Raw genomic sequence first — 26,999 nt, 5'->3', positions numbered from 1 at the left:
ATTGTGGAAAAAAAGAAAAAAGAAACAAATTCACATAAAGCTATCTAGGTACAATGGAGCAAATTATGGAAAAGAATTTTTAAAGATTATTCCATATCATAGAGCAAATTTCTTTTTTTTTTTTTTTCTCCCCAAAGTCCCAGTACATAGTTGTATATCCTAGTTGTAGGTCATACTAGTTCTGCTATGTGGGATGCCGCCACAGCATGGCTTGATGAGCAGTGTATAGGTCTGCACCCAGGATCTGAACCAGCAAACCCCCGGCTGCTGAAGCAGAGCGGGCAAACTTAACCACTCGGCCACAGGGCTAGCCCTGTAAATTTCATTTATAGCGAGAAAAAGATAAAGATTTGGTCCTCTCTATTTATAAAGAGGTTTTAGAAAATGAATATTTGAGCATGATCAGACTCTGACTGCCAAGTTTGTTCAAATGGTTAGAACCCCTTCAAAATTAGGGCAATTCCAAAGGATTGAATTAGTGAATAATCGTCAAATGGCTAGAGCACTGCCTGGGACACAGCAAGTGTTTGCTGTTACTACCACTACCCTTTATGGATTGTTAAATTCCTCCAAAGGAAGATTAACAGCTCAGCTAAATGGGAGCATCTCCTTTCCCTTTACAAAGTCTCTCCATTTTTACACATGAAATGTCTACACTTCATAATCCTTACAACAAATCACTTAGTTTACTGATTAATTTCACTTTAAACCATTAACCTTGCTCTTTTAAATCAATTTACCTATCTTTCTTTTTATGCTTTTTTATCAGCCTCCAGAGTCAAGTAGTGATTCCTGCAGCTGTGAGATTTTATGGACCAAGTGCCCAGCTCTGGGTTCCTCCCCACACAGTCGGTCCTCTCAGCTTGCTCCTGTTCCGTGCATGTGCTGACGGTGATGGCTTCATTTCTCTTACTTTTATGGGGATTTTTTTCCCCAGTCTTTCCTGACGTTTGAGGAAGTACGATAGAAATTCTTATCTGTGTTTCTTTCACTCTTCTTTGCACTTATAAGATCTGCTATTTGTCTTTAAGCTAAAGCCTTGAGACGTAGCTGTCTGGGGGGGAGCGGGGAGCGTGCATGTGAGCCTGGAGGTGGAGGACACCAGTCACTGTGGCTTTCTCCCCGCTGGACCTTGGTCTACCCTCTCGACACCTCCACTGAGACTGTGTTCCAGACTAGGGTAATCTTCTTTAATTATCTTCCTGATAATAATTTCTACATTGCCAGCATTCTGTTACCTTTCCAACATACAGAAGTCACAGGCAGAATCTCCTTGCTTTATTTTCTATGTATAAGTTGATACAGGTTCACTTTGCTAAAATTTTTGGTGAGCTTTGATTATACAGATTGGTACAAAAATCACCAATTTTTTTATGTTTTACTTGATTGTTTTACTAACAAACTATAAGTACTTCAAAGAACAGAACAGGCCCAAGATTAACACAGAACCTAGATAAGAGGATTTTCTTGAATTCATAGATATTTCATTCACTCACCAGCAATAAAAGTGACCATAAGATACACAGCTAACAAAGCCAAGTTTGTAATCCACATACTCAGCACACAATTTCTTATAAGAGCCCAATGTTCCTTACCTAAAGGAAGGTGGAATGTATTCTGGAGGCAGGACAGGTGGCAGTGGTTGGCCAGACATAGCTACATCAATTAGGTGCATAGCCAGAATAAATTCTTCTGCTGTGAGTTTTCCATCTTGATCAATGTCAGAAAGATTCCTATTCAACAAAAAGTTAATTGTAATCTAGTTTCATGAAAACGCATGCTTGTTATTATTCATAAGTGATTTAAATGTTCTATTTTCTTATTCTGACTCTAGGCCAGTTGGGTCTCCCTGTGCCTCAGTTTATAAAAATAGTACCTATTTCATACTACTGTTGCAAAAATTAAAAAAAAAAAAATCCATATAGTTGGGATAGTGGTCAGTATTCAACAGACGTTAACCATGATTATAATTATATTCTTCTCAAATCTTGCAAGCCCATTTAAAACGTATCATACACATATTCTAAGTGTCTTTAAAGACTATGCTTGGCAAACTATTGGGTCAGATAATAAATATTTAAGTTTTGCAGGACACACAGTCTCTATCACACTGAATTCTGTCCTTGCAGCAGGAAAGCAGCCATAGACAACAAATAAATGAATGGGTGTGGTTGTTTTTATAATAAAACTTCATTTGCAAAAACAGGTGCAGGCCAGTTTCGGCTCACTGGGCTTAGCTGGCCAACTCCTGACCTATGCCTACAAAAGTGGATCTTTATGGCCGCCAACCACAGAGCCAAGATATTTTCTGCTCCTTAATCTCAGGTTTCAATTACCACCATTCTTCATAATCAACTTGCCCTAGTAGCTAATTAGAGTAAACCGATTTTTCTAGCAAGTCCAACAATGTGATTCTACTTAACTTCTGGACACCAAAAGAGCATGCAGGACAAGGCTGTTCACCAGAATCCCAACAGGACAGATGCTCCATTGGAAACCTGGCTTTGCTGATGTCACAAATCAAGAAACTCCTCTTAAATCTGAAATTTCCTCAGGTGGCATAAACTCTTTTGTTTTTCAAAGGTAAACTTCCATAGAGTAACAGTCACCCTTTTTAGAGGACACTTGTGCGAGGTTTGATGAACATATTCGGTTGTGTAACTACCACAATATACAGAACAGCTTCATCAGCACCAAAATTCCCCCATATCTTGAGTCAACCCGTTCCTTTGGCCCCAGCCCCTGGCAACCAATGATCTCTTTTCTGCCCCTGTAGCTTTGCGTTTTCCAGATGTCAGGCTCCCAGTTTTAAAGAGAACAGAGCCACAGGGAAAACCCCTGCCTGCTCCTCCTTTCCATGTCCCACCACTAGCCACTCCTAGGTAGATCCCATTAGAAGGCAGGGGAAATTCTTATTTGTTTTTTTCCTCATACTTGACTATTTACTTGCCTATTTACAATGGCTGTAAATATTTAATAAAAATATCTTTTTATTGTGTAGAAGGAGAATATAATAACTTTCTAGTAGGAGAAGTCTCGAGTATTTTTTTCAGAGGGTAGGTTATAAATGAGAAACTTAAGCACTTCAATATATTCTAGTGTCATGAAAAAAACTAATAAACTGCGAATCAACCTCTATAAATGTTAGCTCTTAAGTTGGTATTTCAGAGGGCCCTAGGATACTGGTACATATCCAGACTTAAAGCGGTCGGGATGTGTCACAGATGTAATATGTTATTAACTGGCCTATTATTATTCTTTCGTAAAAGGTTGATCCTTTAATACAAAGCAGAAGGGACCAGGACTGGAGCTTGACCACTTAGGAAGCAACCATATCAATGACCACTGCAGCAAATCATGAACTTAGCATGTAAGCAGTTTCATTACAGACCAGGCTTATTTTCTAGGCAGAATCAATGAATAATGCATAACCCAGAGACACATACTTTAAAAAAAAAATTTTTTTTAATTTTATTTTTCCTTTTTCTCTCAAAGCCCTCCAGTACATAGTTGTGTGCTTTTAGTTGTGGGTCCTTCTGATTGTGGCATGTGGGACGCCACCTCAGCATGGCCTGATGTGCAGTGCCATGTCTGCGCCCAGGATTCAAACTGGTGAAACCCTGGGCCACTGGAGCAGAGCGCTCAAACGTAACCACTGGGCCACGGGGCCAGGCCCTACATACCTCTTAAGAAATCATTATGGTTAACATTTAAATATAAGGAACCCAAAGGACCTAGCAATGCCTACCAACAACTTTTGAAAATCAATACAAAATAGACAAAGAGACATTTACATGCCTCCTGATGAAAGTATACAATATCATCTCCGATGCAGTCTTGCAAAAAAAACCAACCAAACTCAAATCTGATGAATGGCTGTCAATCAGGGATGATTGATTTTGCACCCCAGGGACATCTGGCGATGTCTGGAGACATTTCTGATTGTCACATCTAGCAGTGGGGATCTACTTGCATCTAGTAGGTCGAGGCCAGAGATGCTACTAAACCACCTATAACGCACAGGACGGCCCCCCACAACAAAGATTATCGGGCCCAAAATGTCACTGGTGCTGAGATGCAGAAAACTTGCTCTAGATCTAATTACCAACCTACAGGAAATACAGGAATAAATTAACACCACAGGATGCAATCATCAAAAGTTAGACTACAAGAAACTATAGGACAAATGATCTGGGTTTTTGTTTTTTGAGGGGAGGAGTGAGGAACAAGACAAAGGGGAGTTTAAAGGTTAAAGGAAACTTAAAAAGATTTATCAACCAATTGTTGCAAAATGTAGATTTATTTCAGTCCTGATTTGAACACATCAACTATAAAAAAATTCTGAGGCAACACTATCTGATAAACTTAATGATAAGAATTACTATTACAATTTTTAGGTGAACTACCGATATTATAGTCATGTTAAACAAAAAAAATCCCTGGGGCCGGCCCAGTGGCGCAGTGGTTAAGTGCACATGTTCCACTTCGGCGGCCTGGGGTTCACCGGTTCAGATTCCGGGTGCGGACATGGCGCCGCTTGGCACACCATGCTGTGGCAGGCATCCCACATTTAAAGTAGAGAAAGATGGGCACAGATGTTAGCTCAGGGCCAGTCTTCCTCAGCAAAAAGAGGAGGACTGGCAGTAGTTAGCTCAGGGCTAATCTTCCTCAAAAAAAAAAAAAAAAATCCCTATCTCTTTTGGAAATACAAGCTGAAATATTTGCAGATGAAAACAATATAATGACTGAGATTTGGCTTAAAATAATCAGGAAGGAGGAGGGGAGAGCCAGGACTAGCCATGAGTGGAGACTTACTTACGCTGCATTATGAGTTCTTAAGAATTCATTATATTAATCTCTCTGCTTTTGTATTTTTCAAAATCAAAAGGGGAGAAAGTAAGAGAGGTAATCATCATCACCCACTGAAAAATTCAGCATACTGTCCGCACGTGCCCCTATAAACAACGGCATCAATCTAAGGACTCATCAGGCCATACCAATTTAAGAAATAAAAGTTTCCCTATGCAAACCAAGGAACTTTTTATTCCTTACTTACCATATTGAAGCCAGCTGAGCCTGTGGTAAACTTGATTGCATAAGGATAGTTCTTGCTTGGGGACCTAAAAAGAAACCAGGACACAGACATATAGAGGAATCAGCAAATCCTCACTGTGCAGGAAGACCAGCGTTCTGCCCACATGGCCTGTGCAATCTCACGCGATCACAGTGCTTTAAACAATATTTGCTAGTACTCAAGGGGATTTGTGAAAAGGAAATTAAACCCCAATGAAAAAGGTGAGAAACACAAAGCTCCACGTACCCAATAAATTTTTGTTAAATGGATGTTTAATGAAGAGTAAGTAAAAGATTAGAGTTTCAAAATATAACCTGCCCTTTTGTCTGGATTACCATCTCTATTTGTCTTGGGCTTTTATTTGCATTTTATTTGCATTATTCTGTCTAAATTCAACATCTTCTGGGATGGTCTGTTGCCTCCACCATGACTATTAGACAAATGCAGAGAAGATTCAGACTCTTGGAGGAGAAAGAGATCTTAGAGAGAAGTCTTCTAACCACTTCACTATACAGACTTGAAAAAAAAAGAAAAGTGATTTGCTCAAAGTTGCACAAACGGCTAATATCACAGCCATTTCTTACGTTAGCAATAAAGAAAAATTCCTGGAATTTCAACTCTCTTCTCAAAATCAGCTCTCATTTCTTAAATACTTGTAAATATCTTCATTTCTGGCATGAAACTAGCTTTAGCTATGAGCCAAAGGCTACAATGGGAGATTTTGACTGTTTCAATAAACCAGGGTTAGGGAGAGAGAGACAAATATGCCTTATAGCCATCACTGACTCCCAAGGCACCTCATCAAAAACACAAAAGTGGATGTGTTTCTGCAAGCAAGCTGTAGCAGTGAGGAATTTCTGAGGATCACAGCAAGGATCCAGCACAGGAAGTATCAGAGAACAGCAGAGACAGCGCTGAGGCTGGGGGCACCGGGCCTGGTTCCATCTAGAATTTGCTGAGTGACTTGGGGTAGGCAGTTTCCTCACTTGTTGGACCCTGGGTTTCTCATTCCAGAGGTTCCTTCCAGATTTACAAGTCTATGATCCATCGTATAAGGAACTGTAACATGGAGCGGAGCATAGTGCTGGCACAGAAAAAGTGCTCGATAAATGGGAGTTAATATTACTCACAATACTTTAACTTTCATTTACACATGAAATATGGACAGAAAAGCACACGTGAATATATACATGTGTATTTTTACATGTGCACTTGTATACAGCTCAAGTAATTTGCCAAACTGAAAACAGTCAACAGTACCCAGAGCATGAAATAGCACCCCAGAAGCCCTCCTGAAGCCCCTTCTCATCATTCCCTCCAGCCGAGCGTAGCCTAACGTCCGACGGCACAGTGTGTCTTCTGTTAAGTCTGGGTTATTTTGCTCAACATATTATCATGTATAGTTGCAGAACATTAACCCTAACGATAGTTATATCGCTATGTGATTATGTCACGATTTATTTCTCCATTCTACTGTTGGTGGGCATTCAGGCAGTTTTCAGTTCGGGGCCGTATGAATAGCGAACATTCTAAGCTTTGGTGAACATGTATACACATTCCTGTTGGATGAGTGTGTGTGAGTATTGGGAGCATCTAGCATAATAAGCAATCTTTACTGAATTTCTATGAAAGTTCTAAAGGTTCTGTGGAATACTGGAATGAGAAAAGTTCACTGATCATTGTATTTAGTCTCTAACATCGTATTTAGAATGTTGGCAACATTAAAGTAGAACTAGCAAAACTTTAGTGAATTCTTTAATTTATACTTGTAACAATTCTGCCCGCTTCAGAACTAAGTTACTATTTCATCTACTCTCAACAAAAAGTGTAACAACAAAAGAAACGATCTAGCTCTGGATCTGGACATCAGGGACGTGGATTCTGGAAGTGACTCTTCTCACACCCTAATGACATGTGACGTTAACAAAATTACCTGCACTCTCTAACAGGAAGTTCCTTCATCTCTGAAATGAGGGAAATGATCCAGAACAAGGATTGGCAAAACATAGCCCAAAGGCCATATCCAGCCCACTGCCTGTTTCCGTAAATAAAGTTTTATTGAAAGATAGCCATGTCCATTCATTTAAGCATGATATATGGCTACTTTTGTACTACAATGGCAAAGTTGAGTAGTTGCAACAGTGTATGGCCGCAAGCCTAAAATGTTTACTATTTTGCTCTTTACGGAAAGTTTGTTGACCCCTGTACTGGAAGATCACACTGTCTTTTGCAATTCTAATACTTGACTCTATGTGCCCTATGACAAGGTTGTGAAACATTAAATTAGATCAGCAACAGTGAAGATAGCATCTTAGCATAACAGGACAGCCTAAAATTGAGCTCTAAGTGCACAGAACTATCATGTAGAAGCCTACGTTCAGAACAGGATACCAGTCTTGGAGTACTGGCTTATGAGGAATCATTATGGGGATAAACAGAAATCTCGAGTCCGCAGACCCTACTAGGGCATCCATGTGCAGGTAAGGAAGCATGAATGGAAAGAACGGAGATAATTAAATGAAGGTGATGTTTTATTTCAAACAATAACTAAGACTAGCTTTTGTGCTTACCATACGAACAACCAAATAACATATCCATTGTTTCAGAATGCAAGAAGATAATAAAATCTCTCTTTGAGAAGAGAGCTAGCACTACTAGGATTATCAGAATTCTAGAGCTACTTATATAGCCTTGATTAAAGAACAGGCCCTCTTAATTTATCAGTCTGTCTCTTTTAAGACCACCCAATAGGATACTCATCAAGTTGCGAATGAACAAGGGGATGCCCACATAACCAACTGCATCAGCTAAATCAACCCAGGTAATCAATGGGGGGTAAGCTGTGCTGCTGCTAGACCAGCTTTCCCTCCCACAGTGATTAGCTCATATCACAAGCTCAGAAGTTCTCACTATCTTCTGCTTTGGGGCCAATCAATGGCATTCTTATGCCCACAACATACTCTTACAGATGTAGCCAGAATTAGATGGCATCCAAAAGAAGTATGTGAAAGTAAATCAAACACCAACAGCGCATTATTAACACTGGGGATTTGCCACAGGCTACAGCACAGACCAGTGAGGCTGCAGTTTACACGCAGCTCTCGGAGCACTATGATTCCACCCTACTCCAAAACACACGCGTAAGGATAACCTAGATTCTCCTCTAATCGATATTAAAACACAAATTTTCCACAACTCCTATACTTTAACTGGTATTCATAGCACTAGGATGGCACAACTCCAAGGCTGAGAGCTATTACACTAGATTAAGAAATTGTAATTATATGCAAGTTTTTATGATGCTTTTTAATTCCTTTAAAACAAGAAGCCACAAAAAAACAAAACCATGAAGGAAGAAAAACAAGAAATTAAGAATATTAAATTATATATTTCACTCGGGCCTCTTTATATTCTGGGACTTTTCTCAGTTTTCTTGATATTCCTCTTATCCTTAACCTGAGTGAGTAACTGCTTTGGGGGCCCAGGATTCATACAATTATTTTCATGGTTGTGATCATGACAATGATCTTTTTATTTCACCCATCGCAACACAACTGCTCTGCTTCCATCAACAGTCTTATTTGGCCTAAAATATACCCTATATTGATTCCTCAAAAAGAGGAAGCAAACTAAATTTCTTTTATTTATTCCTATTTTTAAATTTACTGTAAGAAATCACTCTATTTAACATTGACTATACAAAGATCTGGTTTGAAAATAAAATTCCCACCTTAAATTCTTGCCCGGACAAAACAGTAGTAAGTATACCAATAAACCTTAGCAAATTCTGCTCTTTCCAGCATATCTCAAGCTTTACTTTCTGTATCAGATATTAAAAGTTCTAAATATTCCAGTGCCTGGTTCATTATCTTTGAGATGCAGATACTGTAGTTGGACTATTTTAATTAACGCACAGAAACACCAACAATGCTTTGAAGAAATGTTTTCAGATTCACCGACACTGTGGTCCTGGATCTGTATGGAGTACTGGTGTCAAACTGTGTTACACAGGACAGTCACGCGTTGCTTAACGAAGCAGATACAATCTGAGAAATTGGCCAGCAGGCGATTTCGTCCTTGTGCGAACATCATAGAGTGCACTTACACAAACCTAGATGGGCTAGCCCACTGCACACCTAGGCTGCACGGTACTAAGCTATGAGACCACTGTTGTTTGTGCTGTCCATCGGTGACTGAACTGTCATTACGGAGTGCATGGCTGTACTCAAAACTATATACTGAATATTCCTTCAGTGCCCATGTAAGCGGGACTGGTGTTTCGTGCCCTGTATAAAAATGACAGCTACTGCTTCAGCAGAGTGAGCTGGCATACAGAGAATCTGCGTCTACTTGAAATTCCCCCATTCAGATACAAATACATGCTTATTTGAGATGACTGCTGAGATCCCTTATGGGGACACGGTTCAAGACTAGACCAGAACCCTTCAAAGTCTCACCCAATCCTGACTTTTTAAAACAAGGATGAATTTTTCTTTTGGAAGTAAAAATTGCAATTGTAAGTGATGGTAAGAAGCAGATAAGATAGTAAGAATCAGAAATTAAAAGTGTTTTGTGTTATATATCAGTGCTTTTCCACCTCAGGAAAACTAACCCATTCTCCCTTCCTTTCCTATTTGTTAAAGGGCACTTACATTTTTCCCTTTTACACATAATGTTCATCAGAGGTCTCTATTTTCCTTTTTCAAAACTATGCTTTTCTTTATGACTCTCTAATCAATTTTAAGTGTTTAACCCCTCATTAGAAAGGTTTCTGAACAGTATCCGAAAATCCTTTGTACTCTTCTAACACAGACTATAGAATCTTTTTTTGTAATCCATTGACATCACATAATTTAACTCTGGCCTTTTATACATGAAGAAATAAGATCAGTATTGGTAAAGGGACCTCCACTAGTCAGTGACAGAGCCAGGTTTCAAACTCCCCGACCAGTCCCCTTTCATCCCGCACACTGCTTTAAACACTGACTCTGCGAGCAGGCAGTTTCAAGTTCACCTACAAAGCTGGACTTCAGAACTTGAACCAGATTTTGTTCACAGCAGCACTTCTTTGCTAGTGCTTTGATTTGCATACTAGTGGCATTCCGTGTGCAGGAGGATCTTTGGTCTACGTTCCGTTTACCAAGAAGCAAAGTGGCAGGAGCCTGTGGCACTGGAGAATAAACTAACTGTGACATTATCAGTAGATGAGAACTCAAGATGAGAGGGACAATGAAAACACTGTTTAGAAAAAAAATAGAGAAAGACATTTGCAAAATATCATTGGCTCAACATCTATAAACAATTTGCATTCAGAACAAAGATACTTCACTAAATTAATTCTTATTTGCAAGTACCTGTTAGATGTCCACTCATAGTTTTGTCATGACTGTTGAACAATTGTCTGTATTTCAGTCTGGATGACTGAGGAACAGCCCATTCCGCCACTGGAGGGACACTGGACGGGACAAGAGGGAGGACAGGAAAAAAATGACTAACAGTAAGAAACAGCCTAAGTTCTTTAAAAACAGTAAACTAAGAACTCCTCTAGAAAATTAGCTTTAACATCTCATTCGCTTTCTAATCACTATTTCTGAATTTTCTGTAATGAGTATTTTCATTTTTTAAGGTTATAAACATTTCTCTCAAAACATATAAGCTCATTATTTTTCCAAATCAAGGGTAAACTTAACAGACCAAGTGGCTGCTTCAAGTTATACATATAATTTAATAATTTAAAGTTTCTATAAAAGTATGGACAATCTCCTTGGAAGTGGCGTGATACAATAACGTCCAGGCTTTTCTAAACTTCCAGAACAGTTATCTTTTGGTTTAAAAAGTAATGCTGACAGCAAACAAATAATTGCCTAACTTACTACACAACAAAATACAGGATGTATTTCTTAATGAAGGGAAATCGTTTCATTCTGGGAAGTTCAAATTCCCACAAATGGAGAGCTTCCCAGAGACAAGAGAGCATTCCAGGGGCTTGGCAAGTCAGCGGAGCAGTGAGGGAGCTCTGCTTTCTGGACTGCGATCCAGACCCCACCTTTCCTTGCAAATGTTCAGCAACGCAGACCCGAGGAACCCCTGCCAGCAGTCAGCTTGGGTCTAGACCTCCGCAGTGAGGAGTTCCTCAGAGTGGTTCCCACCCGGGTAGCACATTGGTACCCAAGGCTTGTTAAGAGCCAGATGTCTAAATCAGGCAATTTAAACACAGTGGCTGAGCTGACTGTAAACATGGCATCCCACTTCCAGGAAAGATTACAACCAATGCCCCATTTGCAATTTCCTTTCATTTCAACAAAAATATCCATTTCTCACATGTAAAAGCAAAATTTTAATCATAAATTAAACCTATTCATCCTTATTTATGTATATTATCTATGCACTTATACTTACTATATGCACTTCTTAAAGCATAGAAGTGGCTCCCAAACACTTGACAAGTACCTATATAAACTCACCTTTTCAATTTTTATAAATTTCTTAATAAAAAACACTTACCAAGATCTATTCTGCTGTGAGTACTTCTGCAACAACCCTCTCATTTTAAACTAACTTTTTGCTGATTCCAACTCTGGCCTATTTGTTAAGAAGCTAATTATCTTTCTCCTGCACCCCAGGAATGCAGGGTGTTACACACAGAAGGTGTCCCAGATTAGACTTATCAAGTCATAGTTTTCTGCCAAGTTCCTGAGAATTTAAATAGACTCAAAACTCGTTAATAGGAAACCAAAAAGTTAGATGTGACATTACCAAAACTTGCTAGAAATTTCGACTATTGAAAACATGACTACCAAAAAAAAAGTTGTTTTAATAGCATTAATGTTTGCTAATACTGATTGTTTATTCGTTCTAATGGCACAAATCAATTTTAAGACGGATTTCAGAAACCCTTGTGGGGAGCCCGAGGAGACTGAAAACTTCAGCATGGTACAGGAGAACACGTGAAAAACAGGGAATTTAGTGTTAGCTGATCTGAGTTTAACTCTCAGCTCTGCTACCGTTTGCTGAGCTGCACAGCACGACTCTCAGACAATAACTACTGCACAGGGGTTGTGGGGTTGAAGGAGATTAATGAGGTATTTGGCAAAGCAGATGCTCAATAAATGTTCCCGCATCTTAGGAAGAAAGGCTGAATTACGTGGAACACAAACACCTGTGTACCACAATTCACTGAAGTTTTTAGAGCAAACTTCCATGGGCAAGAACTCATGCCTTAAAATCAGAAAGAACTCAGTTCAACTCTTAGCTCTATCACTTAAGAGTTACGTTATCTTGTGCAAGTCACTTAACGTCTCTGAGCTTCTTCCTCATCTACACCATAGAGAAAATACTACAGTCATCTTATGGGGAAGAAGGTGAGCTCTCAAGGAGCTAACGTGCACAGGGCACATGGTACAGTGCTTTTCAGTTGACGGATTCTCTTTAAATCGTTTTTTAAAAGATGAATTTCTGAATTATATTAAACATGCTTTTTTTCTCTTTAAAGTGGAAAAACAACTTGATTCACTTAGGAAAGATTTCTAATGAGGACTGAAACAAGAAAAGATGGAATTGTCTCTATTTACACCCCCTTCTCATTCTAAAAGTTTTGAGATGGCTTGCAAGAGACTTAATTTTTAATCTTAGTGTAGCAGAATGCAAGGGAAACAAAGAGGGTAAAAATAAATATATATGAAAGATAACATGAAACCAATATTGGCCAAAATATAAGCAATAAGGTCATGTAAGCTTTGCCAAAATTGAGCCACATATTTGATTAGTAACAACTGTCCACTAATCTGAATAACTCATTTCATAAAAGTTGATCTTTTTTTTTTTGTTGAGGAAGATTAGCCCTGAGCTAACTGCTGCCAATCCTCCTCATTTCACTGAGGAAGACTGGCCCTGAGCTAACATCCGTGCCCATCTTCCTCTACTTTATATGTGAGATGCCTACCATAGCATGGTGTGCCAAGTGGTGCCATGTTCACACCTGAGATCTGAACCAGCGAACCCCAGGCCACCGAAGCAGAATGTGCCCACTTAACTGCTGTGCTACTGGGCCAGCCCCTAAAAATTGATCTTAAATAATGTTTACTAATAATCCACACAGACTCCCTAAGATTATTTGAGACAGAATTTAAAATAAGGCCAATTATGGCTCTAATTTTCATATTTAAAAAATTTATATATAAACTTTTTCTTTTTTTTGGCTGAGGAAGATGAGTCCTGAGCTAACATCTGTGCCAACCTTCCTCTATTTTTCATATGCAGGTTGCCACCACAGAGTGGCTGACGACTGGTGTAGGACTGCACCTGGCATCTAAACCTGCAAACCCAGGCCACCGAAGCAGAATGCGCCAAACTTAACAACCAGGACACAAGGCTGGCCCCAATAAACTTTCAAATGATTAACACAAAATAGTTAATTTGCTTTTTTCCTTCATACCTAGAGTTCTATTTTATTAGTTTTAAACATTTACTACTACCTATTTATTATACTCTTAAAAAACCAACATGCAAAGCCTTTAAAGGGAATGTCATATCTTCATTCTGTCATCTCTCCAACAAAAAATGGTAAAACTTAGCAATATTATACAGAATTAAGAAAATTATGGGCATTCTACAAAATAAAAGACAATAAATACAGAACATGGCTAATTCATTTTCAAATTTATGAGTTAATCAGATAATGGCTTTACCCAAACTGCCCATTTAAAAACAAGCAAACTTACCTAGCCACGTCAAATGATTGCGCCTTCTGTAACTTAGTGTTTAATTGGGACCCTGGACCAGATCTACTAAAGGAAGAACTCTTTGGCAATGTGGCTGCTGTAAAAATAAATAAGTGTTGAATAATTTTAATTCTACAAAGATAAGAAGCTTTTCCCTATTTACAAAAATTAAAATGCATAGCCATCAAATCAGAGGAAGAAATTATTGCTCCCTTCTTACCCTCCTGGACTCAGAATGCATTATTCCCTCCTTGCTTCCTGCCCTCTCACCAAAAACATTCCTAGATTTACTTGTTCCTACTGAAAATTACCTTACTAGGCAATAATGTTTACATCCATAAAATTTTACTCTTCATTAAACATTTGGTGTCACATTTTAAAGGATCTGTTCCAACAGTTAAAGAAGTAACAGCTGAAATATATAGATGGCATACTCTGAACTGCACTGAAGGAGCTGAAGTATTAGTCCCAGATGCAGGAGCCAGGGAGTCACAGACTTGCAGTCTTGGCCAGATAACATGTGACACTAGGGAGGGTCAGCTTCTGTGTCTGATTCTCACTGAGGCTGGTTAGCCGTGTGTCAATGGAAAAACTCTGAGCCTTAGCCACACTCCCCTCATCCCTGCCTCCCGTCTTGCAACATTTGCCGTTGGCCGCAAAGACAAACAAGGCCGAGTGTGTGGATTCACCAACACTCCTGGAAAAACAACTGCAAGCACTTTCTCGGCGGCCACCACATCTGCAGTCACAGTCACACGTGAAAGATGAACTACACGTGACAAGAAAACCTTTAAAGAAAGAGGTACATTTAGATTCTCTGGCCATAACTTACAGACACATCCTGACAGATATAATAAATCCAGGGGAATGGGCACAGAAATAATGATTGAGATACAACACTAAGACCCACGCTGTCATCACTGCTGAGTTTACTCAGGCAGATCCAAAGCACCTTTTTAAAAAACACTTTCCATATTGATAAGAATTCATTAAGATTTGTTAGACTAAGTCTATCTTTAGCTACAGTTTATGTTTTCTTTTAACTAAAGGGAAAAAGACTTGGAATAAAGTCTCAAAAGGAGATTAATGAAACCAGGAACTTTTTAATCCTTTCATTCAATTAAGCAAGCACGTAATACTACAAGCTTAATATATTCAATCATTTAATAGACTTCCTTCCTCCTTGTCTGATTCACTCCACCTCCTCAAAAAAAAAAAAATGCAATGTTCTTTTTTTCTCCTATATTATTCTACTCCGAAGGGACTGGCTTGTTTATTAGCAATTCACAGCAGCTGAAGAAAAGCAGTAACTGATACCTGGAAATACAACATGTTCAAACTGCAGTTGCTCTTGTCAAGCCCTCGAAAGGAAAACTATGCTCTCAGTCTTAGTCACTGAGTTCACCTTTGTCCACAGCGGCACCCAGAGCTCCTTAATTCCATTCCCCTTTCTCTCTCTCTAGCCTAGCCCATCCCATTTAATGTGCTGAAAAAAAGCGAGAAATTAAAGGGAAAAAATGAAGATGTTTTCCTCTGAAGTAATATACCATTGAAATATAATCAGGAGGTGAAGATTTAATAAGAATGAGGAGTAAAACACAAGTGGTGAGAATTCGGCCTGTGGTTTCGGCAGATCACATACCAGGATGAGCGAATGCAGGCAGAGGTTGTATAACAGGGGGCGCCCCGTTGGCCAGGGGAGGCACTGCTGCTGTAGGAACAGAAGACACGAGGGACGGAGACATTCCCACAACCGGAATGGATCCCAGGGGAGGCACTGCTGCTGTAGGAACAGAAGACACGAGGGACGGAGACATTCCCACAACCGGAATGGATCCCATTGGCACTGGAGCAACAGCTGTAAGTGGTGGCACGCTGGCGATACCTCCTATACCTGAGAAGGAAAAAATCCAACAAAATTCACTCTGGACCACATTTCAACATTCAATGATAATTAATCCAGGATTGCTTCAAGAAAAACACATTCCACTTGTAATATATTTCCATTTAAAATACGAATTCAGATTAATCATTTTGAAGAGCACCAAAAATTACGTCAAGGATCACATCAGAAGGGCTCCAGACCCACTGTGAAGAGGGATCTAGTGGCCAAAGGCGAGGATCAATAAGAAGAATAAGTGCAATGGACTGAAAGCCTCCAAAGAGAATTAAATTCACAAATTCACAATGACATGTAAAAACAAATCAACGAAAAACATTCAAATTGGTCATGAGAGGTAATCGATTCACTCTTTTGAAAATAGTAAATAAAGGGAGAAAATAAATCAAATATTTATCTTGCCTTTCCTTTACATCCTGAACCTCAGAGTAACCAAAGATTTGATGGGGAAGTTTCTCTATAGAAATACTCTAACCAATAAATGAAAAATAATAGAACTAAAAGAAACGTTTCCTTTCTTCTTTGTTTCCCTAACGCAACTTGTGCTATTGTGACACATAATATCACAATAATCACGACATACCACAATAATTATCACAATATATCACAATGTGACATCTGGTCCTCGTTCTGGTTCGTGGCACAGAGCTCCTAAAACCCTTCTGATTTCCTGAGTGATAGTAACATATTTTAATAATATTTGGTCTTGGTCCCTGGTTCCCAGCATAAGAGCTCCCAAGACCCTTGGAATCTCTGGGGTGTAAAAGAGTGTCTTTTGTACACTAATGAGGTGACTGGTGGCTGGGGGGCTCCCTAGATAGCTGAAGGATGGAAGGTGGTCACAGGAAAAACCAAGGCATGATTAGAGGGTTGGAACTTTCAGCCCCACCCCCCCCACACCAACCTCAGGGGAGGGTAGAGGGGCTGGAGACTGAGCTAATCACCAATGGCCAATGCTTCAATCAATCATGCCTACGTAATGGAACCTCCATAAGAACTCCTACCCTATGGGGTCTGGAGAGCTTCCAGGCTGGTGAACACAGCCCTCGGCTGGGAGTGTGGCACACTCCAACTCCACAGGAGCAGAAGCTCCTGCGCTCCAACTAATCAGAGACGTAATTTTCTTCACCTTCAACGTGTATCACTTTTTCTCAAATCCTTTTCCTCTCCTTCTTCATTTCCTTTTAATTTCTGAAATCTTCCTCTTTTACTTTATATTTCTGTGCAGACAGTATCTCTTATGTGGCTTCTAGTTTAGTCTTCATTCCTCTGAAATGACTTTTTCTTTTATTTCTTATTCTTTCCTGACTTCTGTCACCTTATTTCTGAGGTTTGAAAACTGATTTCTGTAGGTCTTTCATGACTTGTATCATTTTCTTAGTATCTTTTTGCTTGCTTTGAAACAGTAGGTTCCTGGAGTGCTGTCATTGTCCACGGGGCTGTTAATTCAGCTCTTCATCCTCTCTTTTCTAATAATAACTGTGTGGGATTCGCCCTTGCTTGAAACTGCCTGTTGCTCATTTTTATGTGAGCCTTGCTTCCTGGGATCTCGTCTCTGCTCTCCGTCCCCACTTTGGTCTTGACCTTCTCCTTCTTTTGTCTCCGTGTCACTGCCCTGTTCAATTTTGATTCCACGCCCAGTCATTTCTCCTCGGTGTGGAGTCCTGCCCCAGAAGGAAGGCTTGTTGGATTAGTTTTGAGAGTTCCTAGGGACTAGACCGCTCCAGATCCTTCAGGTCTTATCCCAGGCACAATCATTGTGAGTATTCTCTAACATCACAATGTTTCCATTTTAAGTGACCTACTCAGCTTTTATAGAGCCACTGCGAAGACTATCATCTTTTTACCAAGTGACTACCTTTTCTGAATGGATGAGTATTTCTGAATATTTCTAAATAAATACATCTAACAGAGGTTGTTTTGGATGCCATCCCTCTCGACTATGCTGAGTCTTAATTCTTGAAATTTTCCCAACTCTCCTCAACCACTGAACTTTCCCTCTCTACTCTAAAAATGTGCGAGCACTTCCCATCTTAAACACACCATCATTCTGCTCACATGCTCCTCTAGATATCTCCCCTGTAAGTTAAACTTTCTCCTTTTCCCAGCCTCCAATCAGGCTTTGGTCTCTCCCAGTCCAATGAAACTGCATGTCAAGACCATGCACAGACTCATCTTGTCAAATCCAGTCACTTTTCTGTCCTTTTCTTACTCAGTCTCTCAGAAGCAACTCAAAGAATGGAGCACGCCTTCCTTCTTGAAACACTTTTCTCGGCTAGTAGGACACCAACCTCCCCGTTCTTCACTGTTTCCTGGCTTCTTCCCTTTTATACCCCTTTAAATGTCACAGACTGCCAAGGCTTGGTCCTATAGGTCTTCTGCCTACCCTAGCTACATTTTGTCAACCTAAACAAAGAAGAAAATTGAGGCAAGCTCAAATTACCAGAAAAGGAGTTTTTTAGGGAACAGCAGAGGAACCGCAATTTGGGACCCACAAACTGTGCAAGCAACAGGCGAGCCCGTTGAGGCTTTGAGGTGGGTTGTGTTTACGGGCAAGGAGAGAGGAATTCAGTTAGAGTCCATGCAGCAAGTTCATTGGCTTGAGGATGGGGAGAGGTTTCTGGCGGACGTTCATTGGCTGAGGGATGTTTCGGTTTTCAGGCATTTACAGGAAATCAGTCTCAGTCCTTAAGTTTTGTTTTGCTGAGGACACATGTGACGTGCGAGTGTCTCCATTTTACATCCTCCAGTTCCAATTAAGACTGAAATCCTTTCACAACTTTCTCTCTAAGATATCTTACCCAGTCCCCAGGCTTTCACTGCCATCCACACTCAAACTCTCCCAGAGCTGATGGGCCCTCTGAGCTGCAGACACATGGATGGACTTTTCTGCCTCCTGAACACCCCAACTTGGAAAGCTACTTGACCCTCAAGCCTAACACGGTCAAAATCTGATTTACTTTTCCTCCAAATTACACGCTATAACTAATCGAATTCTACCCTATCTTCCACATTGATTATCACCTCCGGGATCTAAATCACCATCATCTCTGAGTTCCCTCTGTTCTACTGCTGTGCCCCTGAAACCCACATAACACAGATTACTTTTTCTAAGTGTCCATCAACCATGTCACTCCTCTGCTTAAAAGTTCTCCATAGGCTTCAGCTGCACTTAGAAAAAGACATTCTAATTCCTTAGTGGGTTTTATCAAGCCCTAACCCCTCTGGCTTGTGTCTTACCTCCCTGATCTTCTGACTTATCAGTATTTCAACCACAATGCTCTCGTTTTTGTTCCTCACACACACCAAGCTCATTTTTGCCTTAGGACTTTTGCAATTGCTGTTCCTTTTGCCTGGAAGGCTTCTCTCCTAGGTCTTCACATGGCTCTCATCTCTAAGTCAGCTCCTCAGAAAATTCTTTCTGACCACCCTGCCCCATGGGTCACTCTCTATCGTGTTACCCTGTTTTACAGAATTTTTTATCTATTTGCTTGCTTCCCCCACTTGACAAGAAGCTCCATAACAGCAGGAGCCATGAAGTCTTGCTCAGCACCAGGCTCCCAGTAACTAGGACACACAATAGGGGCTTAAAAATATTGGTTTAATCTCATAAAACCACAGATTCTGGCCAAAAAAAAAAAAAAAATCAAACAAAAGAAAAATAAACTCCCCCTGAAATAGTTGGGTCCAGAGTAAAAAACGAATTATGCCGTGGAAAGAAGAACGTACAGGCATACTTACAGAATTTCCTGGAATGCAGCTGGTACCCTTAGGCAAGTCACAACATCACTGCACCCATTTTCCACTTCTTAACACTGGGGAGCTGAACAAAATTACTGCTCAACCCTCTGCTGCCCTTAATTCCACAGTGTTAACATCTGCATTAACATATGCAGACAATAACCCTGGAAAAGTGACGCCCCAGTCACCCAGAAGGTTTGGTGATAAAGAAGGTGGGGAGAGAGAAGATAACATGGAAACCGAGAGCCTTTAGAAAAACCGTGCTTGGACACGCTCTACCTCCCTTTTGTGAAATCTGGTCTTAGGCAAGTTATTCAACTTCTTAGAATCTTGGTTCTCTCATTTAAATAACAAGGCTAGGGGGGCCGGCCCGGTGGGTCAGCGGTTAAGTTTGCACGTTTCCCTTCTCGGCGGCCTGGGGTTCGCCTGGTTCGGATCCCGGGTGTGGACATGGCACTGCTTGGCAAGCCATGCTGTGGCAGGTGTCCCACATATAAAGTAGAGGAAGATGGGCATGGATGTTAGCTCAGGGCCAGTCTTCTTCAGCAAAAAGAGGAGGATTGGCAGCAGATGTTAGCTCACGGCTAATCTTCCTCAAAAAAAAAAAAAGGCTAGTAATTTCTGCATACTTTTAGGGTTATTGTTGTGAGCAAATAAAATACTTTATGTGAAGGCACACTCTCTAAGGGCTAGGAAATGCCTGGTCAGATAATTTTTACTATTCATTAGGAAATAATGATAATAGTAATCAATTATTTTGTTCTCAGTAGCCAGAAGAAGTGTAAGAAAAACATTAGCCCGGGTTGAGCTGAGAGGTGGAACTAGAAATACTATCAGAGGCCAGATCTCTGAGTAACTCGGACAAAGTGGATGAGGATCGTGTACTTGAACTTTTCTTACGTTCTGATATTCCCTCGTGATTGATCTCTTGAAAATAGTTTAATGTTGATGTGATGAGAACAAGGGGAGAAAAGGCAGTGGAGAAGCCCAGGGGCAGAGCTACTGAGGGACTGGCAGGAAGTCAGATCCGAAATTCCAGGTCCCCTGGGTGGCAGTGTCAGGTTACTTAGGAGACAGTAAAACCCTCAGCACAGTGAGGCCACCACCTCCTGAAAGTTAAATCAGCAGTATCTCTAGAGCTGAAATTCCTCTGGCAGGAAGGAATGAGAGAAGACATATTAAATGTTGAGGGAAGAATTACTGACACCCAGGTTTGAGGGAAAAAGAGGAAACGGGATGCCTCTGGTTATCTGACCCTTTCTCCACTCTGAGGTTTCCTCTTGCAGCACCGGAAGGGAGGCCAAAAGAAAACTAAACACCCTTTAGCTGTTTTAACACATGGGTCCTGACCAAACGTTGGCTAGGAGGACCTTCAGAGATTCAGAGTAACTTCCACTTAAATCAGCTGGTTAACTAAGGGCTTAGGGACCGTGAACACGCGACGGACAAGACCAACAGGGCCCTGGCCACTCGGGGGCCGTACTGCTCACTCCTGCTCTTCCAGCCTTTGCTCTTGAGCTTTCCTTCTCTTGGATCACTATCCTACTTGCCTAACCCTAAACCTGCACCTTTCCCCTTATAAAAACCAGTCTTGTGGCTAAACTTCACCAAAGAAAGGCAATGCATAGCTTGTTCTTAAATCTATCAGGTAAAAGCAGAGCATTTATTTACCTCAGCGTATCATAAATTGTATCAGAGACAACCCGAATTACTACTGACTGCCCCCTCCCAAATCCACTTCGCTTTATCACCTGTCATCAGGTATATCAGGTCTGAGAGAGGGAAAGAAATTCTATCCACAATTTTCATGTTTTGTTTAAACTGTCTAAGAACTTTCCCATGAATCAGATGTTGGATCCCATTACTGTAATCTTTAAATCAAGCTAAATAATTAAAGTCTAGGGTGAGAACAGAGAAGAAATCAGAACTGTTGCTGATCTTGGTCAACTATTTACTATTTAATTTTTAAGAACAACATCTGGCTAAAAGATAACTTTTTATAGAATCGTGTTTTTAATTGAGATAACAATGTTTATTTTTTTTCTTGCTTCATTTTGTTCTAAGAATGAATTTAACGTGGCCAATTGTAATGTGGCCAAGTGCCTCAATACTGTGAATTAAACAATATATTTCTAGACCCATAATCCCAAGGACTTGTTTATACACAAGAAAAAAACAAAAATGTTATGGAAACAGAAAACCAAAAGGAAGTATGCGACAATGTGAAGGGTCAAGAATCCAGTAAAAGCAAGGAAAAGAAAAAAGACGCAGCAGAGGACTGCCAATCTGTTCCTTTTCCCTGACACTCTGCACCTGTGCTTTCATTTCAGCTACTCTCATCCTCTGGTTACGCAGAATGTGAACGGACTCCTTCTCCTCTAGCACTATCCTCCCGCATAGGGCCATCATTTTTCAGACAGAATTACCTCCTAGAATTTCACAATGCTACAAACTGAGAGGGGAAAAAAAGCGAAATATTTATTTTTAAAATATACAATGCAATATAGGAACCAATTCCTTTTCAGACTTACCAAATGCTGGTGCACTAGAAATAGCAACGGGTTGCTGTTTCATAACCGGGGGAAGTGCGGAGGGGAGTTGATATCCTTGTAGCTTCAGTTTGATAAGTTTCATAGCAATGGAAAACTCCACTTGATCCATTCTTCCATCATTATTCATATCAGCTAGCGCCCTGCAAACCAACAGCATGGGCTTAGAACAACTATGACCTTAAAGGAACCTCTCCCAAACCACCCCTCCCACCCACACGAAAACAAAATAATCAGCTCCCTTAATCCTGGAAAGAACAAAACAGAACAAAACAAAGCAAACCAAAACAAAACTTGTTTACCAAGCTATAGGGAGGAACCTAGACATACTGACAAGATTTTATATAAATATAAAATACTTTTTATTGTGTTATTCTTTACTTATATGATATACAAGGTAGTTTTTCAGTCTCAGTGTCAGGATCTGTATTTTGGACATCAAGCGGGCTTTCTTTTTGGAGTGATGAAAATGTTCTAAAACTGGATAGTGGTGATGGTTGCACAACCCTGTGACTAGACTAAAAACCAATGAATTATATTCTTTAAAACTGTGAATTTTATTATGTGAATTATGTGACAATAAGCTGTTTTAAAAAAGCATTTAGAAACAGTTTATTTCTAGAGATAATTAGGTTGCATCAGCTCTGTGGGGTTCTACAAACCTCACCATGGAGGCATGACGTGCTATCCTATGCTATGATACTATACTTTTAAAGCTGTGAAAATCAATTAAATGAGCTTACAAATGTATTTACTATTTGAAAATGGTACTCAAACAAGTGGAACTTCCAATGAGCTATTATGTATTTTCTGAAAAAAGAGTAAGCAAAAGGAAGGAGTTTGTAATTGCCACTGGAAACTATATTATGCACACCCAAATTGTATGTATTCATGACTTAACCTCTTCTGCATGAAAAATGTTCATTCAGATTTCATTTCTTTTAGTCCAGATATAAAAAGCATGAGGATTTATTTTTAAAATCTATCTTAAGAAAAATTTTAGAAGACCAGCTACTCCAATTAAAATCCCAAGACTAACAATCTCTTAAATGAGCCACATCCAGATAGTGTCCAAAAAAGAAAATTAAGTTACACAGAAAATCATCCTGTACGTCTGGAGTTAACTCAAAGAAAGAAAACACGAAACACATGACAAGTGTGACAACAACAAAGACTAAAAATCTCTAAAAATGATAAAAATTGTAAAAGTCAACACTATCATTTAGGAAAATAAGATCAGAAAGCGGGAAATGGAACGCCATGGCTCAAAAACCTCCTTTTTGCCTCCTATAGGAGCAGCCTGGTCCTTGTGCAGTCAGTGATGCCCCTGCTTCAGGAAACCACCCAGTGGAATCTAAACTGCACCCACGCTCACGAGCTTGAGCATCACTTCCCATATGTCTCCTGGTCATTGGGATTCCTACTACCATGAAATGCTCATTCACATCCTTTGCCAAGTTATCTGATGGATTGCATGTCTTTTTCTTGTCAGTTTATAAGCGTTTATTGTATATTAGTAACTGTTTATCTGTCAATTGTTGATTTTTAAAAATTCATTACCTGTCTGTCCATTATATTTACCATGTAGAAATTCCACATTTTTATATATGAAATATTTCTTTTATCACATAGCTTGTACTTTTTCAGTCTTTCATTTTCTAAGATTGTATTATTTTATTACATTTCAATCTTTAAATCAACTGCAGTTGTGTGTGTGCGTGTGGTATGTTACCCCAGGGGTCAACGATATTTCTTCCAGATGGAGATCTAGCTTTCCCAGCAATATTTATTAATGAGTCCATCTCTTCTCATTGAACTAAAAAATACTTTTGTTACTTATTAAATGCTCACATGATGCAAGACCTCTTTTTGGATTCTCTATTCTGATTCCCAGGCCGATATGACAATGGCCTGATCACACCGGCTCTATGGTACATTCTGATACATGGAATGGGTTTTTTTTCCTTAAACTTTGTCTGGCTATTCACGGACGTTTCTTTTTCCCTATGAACTTTAAAATCATTTATGTATTCTGCAAACAACCCTATTGGGATCCAAGCTGAAACTGTACTACATATATTAATTAATTTTTGGAGAACTGACATATTGATAGTTTGTCCACCAAAGAAAACAGTATGTCTTTCCATTTGTTCAGTTCTAATATCTCCTTTAATAAGATAATAGCACTTTCTTCATATAAATAATTGTTTTTCTTATTAAATGTATTAGGAATTTTATCATTTTTGTCACTATTTTAAGTGGAACATTTCCCCCATTTTCATATTTACGTGTTCATTCCAAACACAGAGAAAAATTTTGCTTTTAATAATCATTTATGTTGTATTCAGCTATCGTATCAAACTTCTACGAATCTTACTTCATTTTTTTAAGCTAAAATCTCTTGGGTTTGGAAGTATACAATTACATAACCAACAAAAAAAAGAGGTAACTTTCTTTTCCAATATTTATACCATTCTTTTTTATTGGTCTTATTGCCTCTAAGACATTACTGAACACGTGAGCATCCCTGCTTAGCTCTGAGTTTAAATGAAATGGCTGTAGTGTTTCATCGTTTAGAAGAATATTTGGTAGTAATTTTTATAGAGTAGTTTGATATATTTAAGCAGTTCCCTTTTCTACTTATTAGAAATGATTATTATATATATTTTTTCTTTCTTTTGAGGAAGATTACCCCTGAGCTAACATCTGCCGCCAATCCTCCTCCTTTTGCTGAGGAAGACTAGCCCTGAGCTAACATCTGCACCCATCATCCTCTACTTTATATGTGGGATGCCTGCCACAGCATGGCTTGATAAGCGGTGCATATGTCTGTACCTGGGATCTGAACCGGTGAACCCTGGGGCACTGAAGCAGAGCGTGTGAACTTAACCGCTACACCACTGGGCCAGCCCCTGGTTATTATATTTTTTCCCAAATACCTAATCAGCATCTGCTGGGCTGACAAGTTTTCTTTTTCCATTTATCTGTTGATATAATAATGTTGAGATATCTTAATTCTGAACCAATCTTGCACTCTCAGTATAAACTCAAGTTGGTCACAGTTTTCATTTACTATAGAATTCTATTTGCTAAGATTTTGTTTTGATTTTTTGCATCTATATTCATAATTGAGACTGGTCTCTCATTGCTTTATTTTTGCATTATCTTTCAGGTTTTATAAGGGAAGTTAAGTAGAATGAAATGGTGAACTTTCCTTGAGTTAAATAAAATGAAACAGTGAACTCTCCTTCTTTTGCTAAGTATTTCTAAAAAGACATAGAGCTATTGTAAACGGTTTTCAGGGAAAATAAAGTTTCCACTGATCGACATCAACATGCATACTTGAAAAAAGAATTAGGCACAGAGATTCCCACTCCCTATTCCCCATGCCCAATGCCCCTGAAACATGTGCTTCAGTGAGAAACAGAGATATCCAGTGTGGGACAATGAGTGGGCTAGGGGACAAGAGACTCTCTGGTAATGGCTTAATCAGAAGAGCTGAGGGTTTCTAAGAACCTTTGCACTGAAGTGCCTCAATGCGAAACGGGGGGAAACATGGAATCCTCAGGTTCCAGCCCCCACCACCACAATCCCAATATTTTTTTGGGAATTCTGTGTGGTCTTTCTTTAAAAATTGTTTCTCAACAAAACAGAGCTGTTGGGACTCCTCAGCAGTAAAACCTCAAAGCCCTTACGGAAATATAGTAGTTACACACAGCTCAGCAGCCCTGCCGTGATCCACTGGATCAGAGCTGGCATCCTATTTCTCAAGGCTGCTCTGCAAAAAGTGACTTCAGCTCTGCCATCCACTCCATCTCCCACTTATAGTCACTTTCCAGTTTACTCACTTCTAATAATCCCCCCAAAAGACTAACTAGTGTCCGTCAACTGATGATTGGATAAAGATGCCGTATATACATACAGTGGAATACTACTTGGCCATAAAAAAAGAGAAAAGCATCCCATTTGCATTAACATGAAAGGACCTGGAGGGAATTATGCTAAGCAAAATAAGCCAGACTGAGAAAGACAAACACCAGATGATTTCACTCATATGTGGAATATGAACAAACACACGGACAAAGAAAACAGTTCAGTGGTTACCAGGGGAAGGGGGGTTGGGGGTAGGCACAGGGGGTAAAGGGGAGCAGTTATGTGGTGACAGACAAGAAATAACGTACGACTGAAATCTCATCAATGTAAACTATTATAAACTCAATAAAAATAAAAAATATATATGCTAAGAAAAGCATAAGTCAAACAATTGCTGTATATGACTCTTGAAAATGAACTGATCTTAAATACAATGTTTAGCCTGATATTAAAATCTGTACACAGCAGCAGGCAGGGTTGAGATAAGAGAGGGGCCACAGGTATGCTGAATATTAACGGTAAGTTTTTTGATTTGTACAAATAAACCATGCATTAATATCATCCACTGTTGGTGGGAAAAAGTGCTTCAACTCCAAACAGAGGGAATCTGGCAACATCCACAGAACTATATGCACATTGACTCTGTGACGCAGCAACTCCACTCCTAGGAATTTACCCTGAAGATGCACCTCAAACAATGGGAAGAAAAAAATACACACACACACACACACACACTTTAGCTCATTCACTGCTGCATTATTTGTAATTGCAAAATATTGGGAATAACTGAATGCACATACATAGATCAATTGAACAAACTATGGTATATCTTCCACAATGAGTACTATATAACTGTAAAAAAAAGAGAGAGAGACAGACAGACAGACAGATCTCTTTGGAATGATATGAGTGATTTCCAGGATGTGTTGTTAAGTGAGAAAAGGAAAGAATAAAAGAACATTTATAGGAGGTTACCTTAAAAGAAGGAAGAGGAAATAATTTAAATATAAATATGCACACATAATGTATCGTGGATCTGCTTTTCTTCCACAAAAAGAAACAAAGGAAGAATAATAAGAAACTAATAGAACAGGTGGGGACGGGATGAAGGGAGAGGAGAGGCAGCGACACTTCTCTGAGTT

At 39.5% G+C, this 26,999-nt stretch overlaps 1 protein-coding gene across 12 annotated transcripts in view; it reads right to left on the bottom strand.

The window, feature by feature from the left end:
* ITSN1 (intersectin 1) overlaps positions 1-26,999 on the bottom strand; it is a 204,291-nt gene that overhangs the window by 110,473 nt on the left and 66,819 nt on the right. For all 12 annotated transcript variants that reach the window (XR_011495392.1, XM_070488809.1, XM_070488815.1 and 9 more), the window contains 6 exons: positions 21,967-22,127; positions 15,437-15,688; positions 13,795-13,891; positions 10,429-10,529; positions 5,057-5,120; positions 1,596-1,733 (listed from right to left, as the gene is read on the bottom strand). Coding sequence is in view for 11 of the 12 variants with exons in the window: in XM_070488809.1 (XP_070344910.1) it covers positions 1,596-1,733; positions 5,057-5,120; positions 10,429-10,529; positions 13,795-13,891; positions 15,437-15,688; positions 21,967-22,127 (813 nt within the window). In the remaining variant the exon portion in view is untranslated. The remainder of the gene's footprint in view (positions 1-1,595; positions 1,734-5,056; positions 5,121-10,428; positions 10,530-13,794; positions 13,892-15,436; positions 15,689-21,966; positions 22,128-26,999) is intronic.

This window comes from Equus asinus, chromosome 18, assembly GCF_041296235.1.
Source record: "Equus asinus isolate D_3611 breed Donkey chromosome 18, EquAss-T2T_v2, whole genome shotgun sequence".
Lineage (NCBI taxonomy): Eukaryota > Metazoa > Chordata > Mammalia > Perissodactyla > Equidae > Equus > Equus asinus.
The sequence above is the reverse complement of the archived record's forward strand: the minus strand, read 5'-3'. Positions and strand labels throughout refer to the sequence as shown.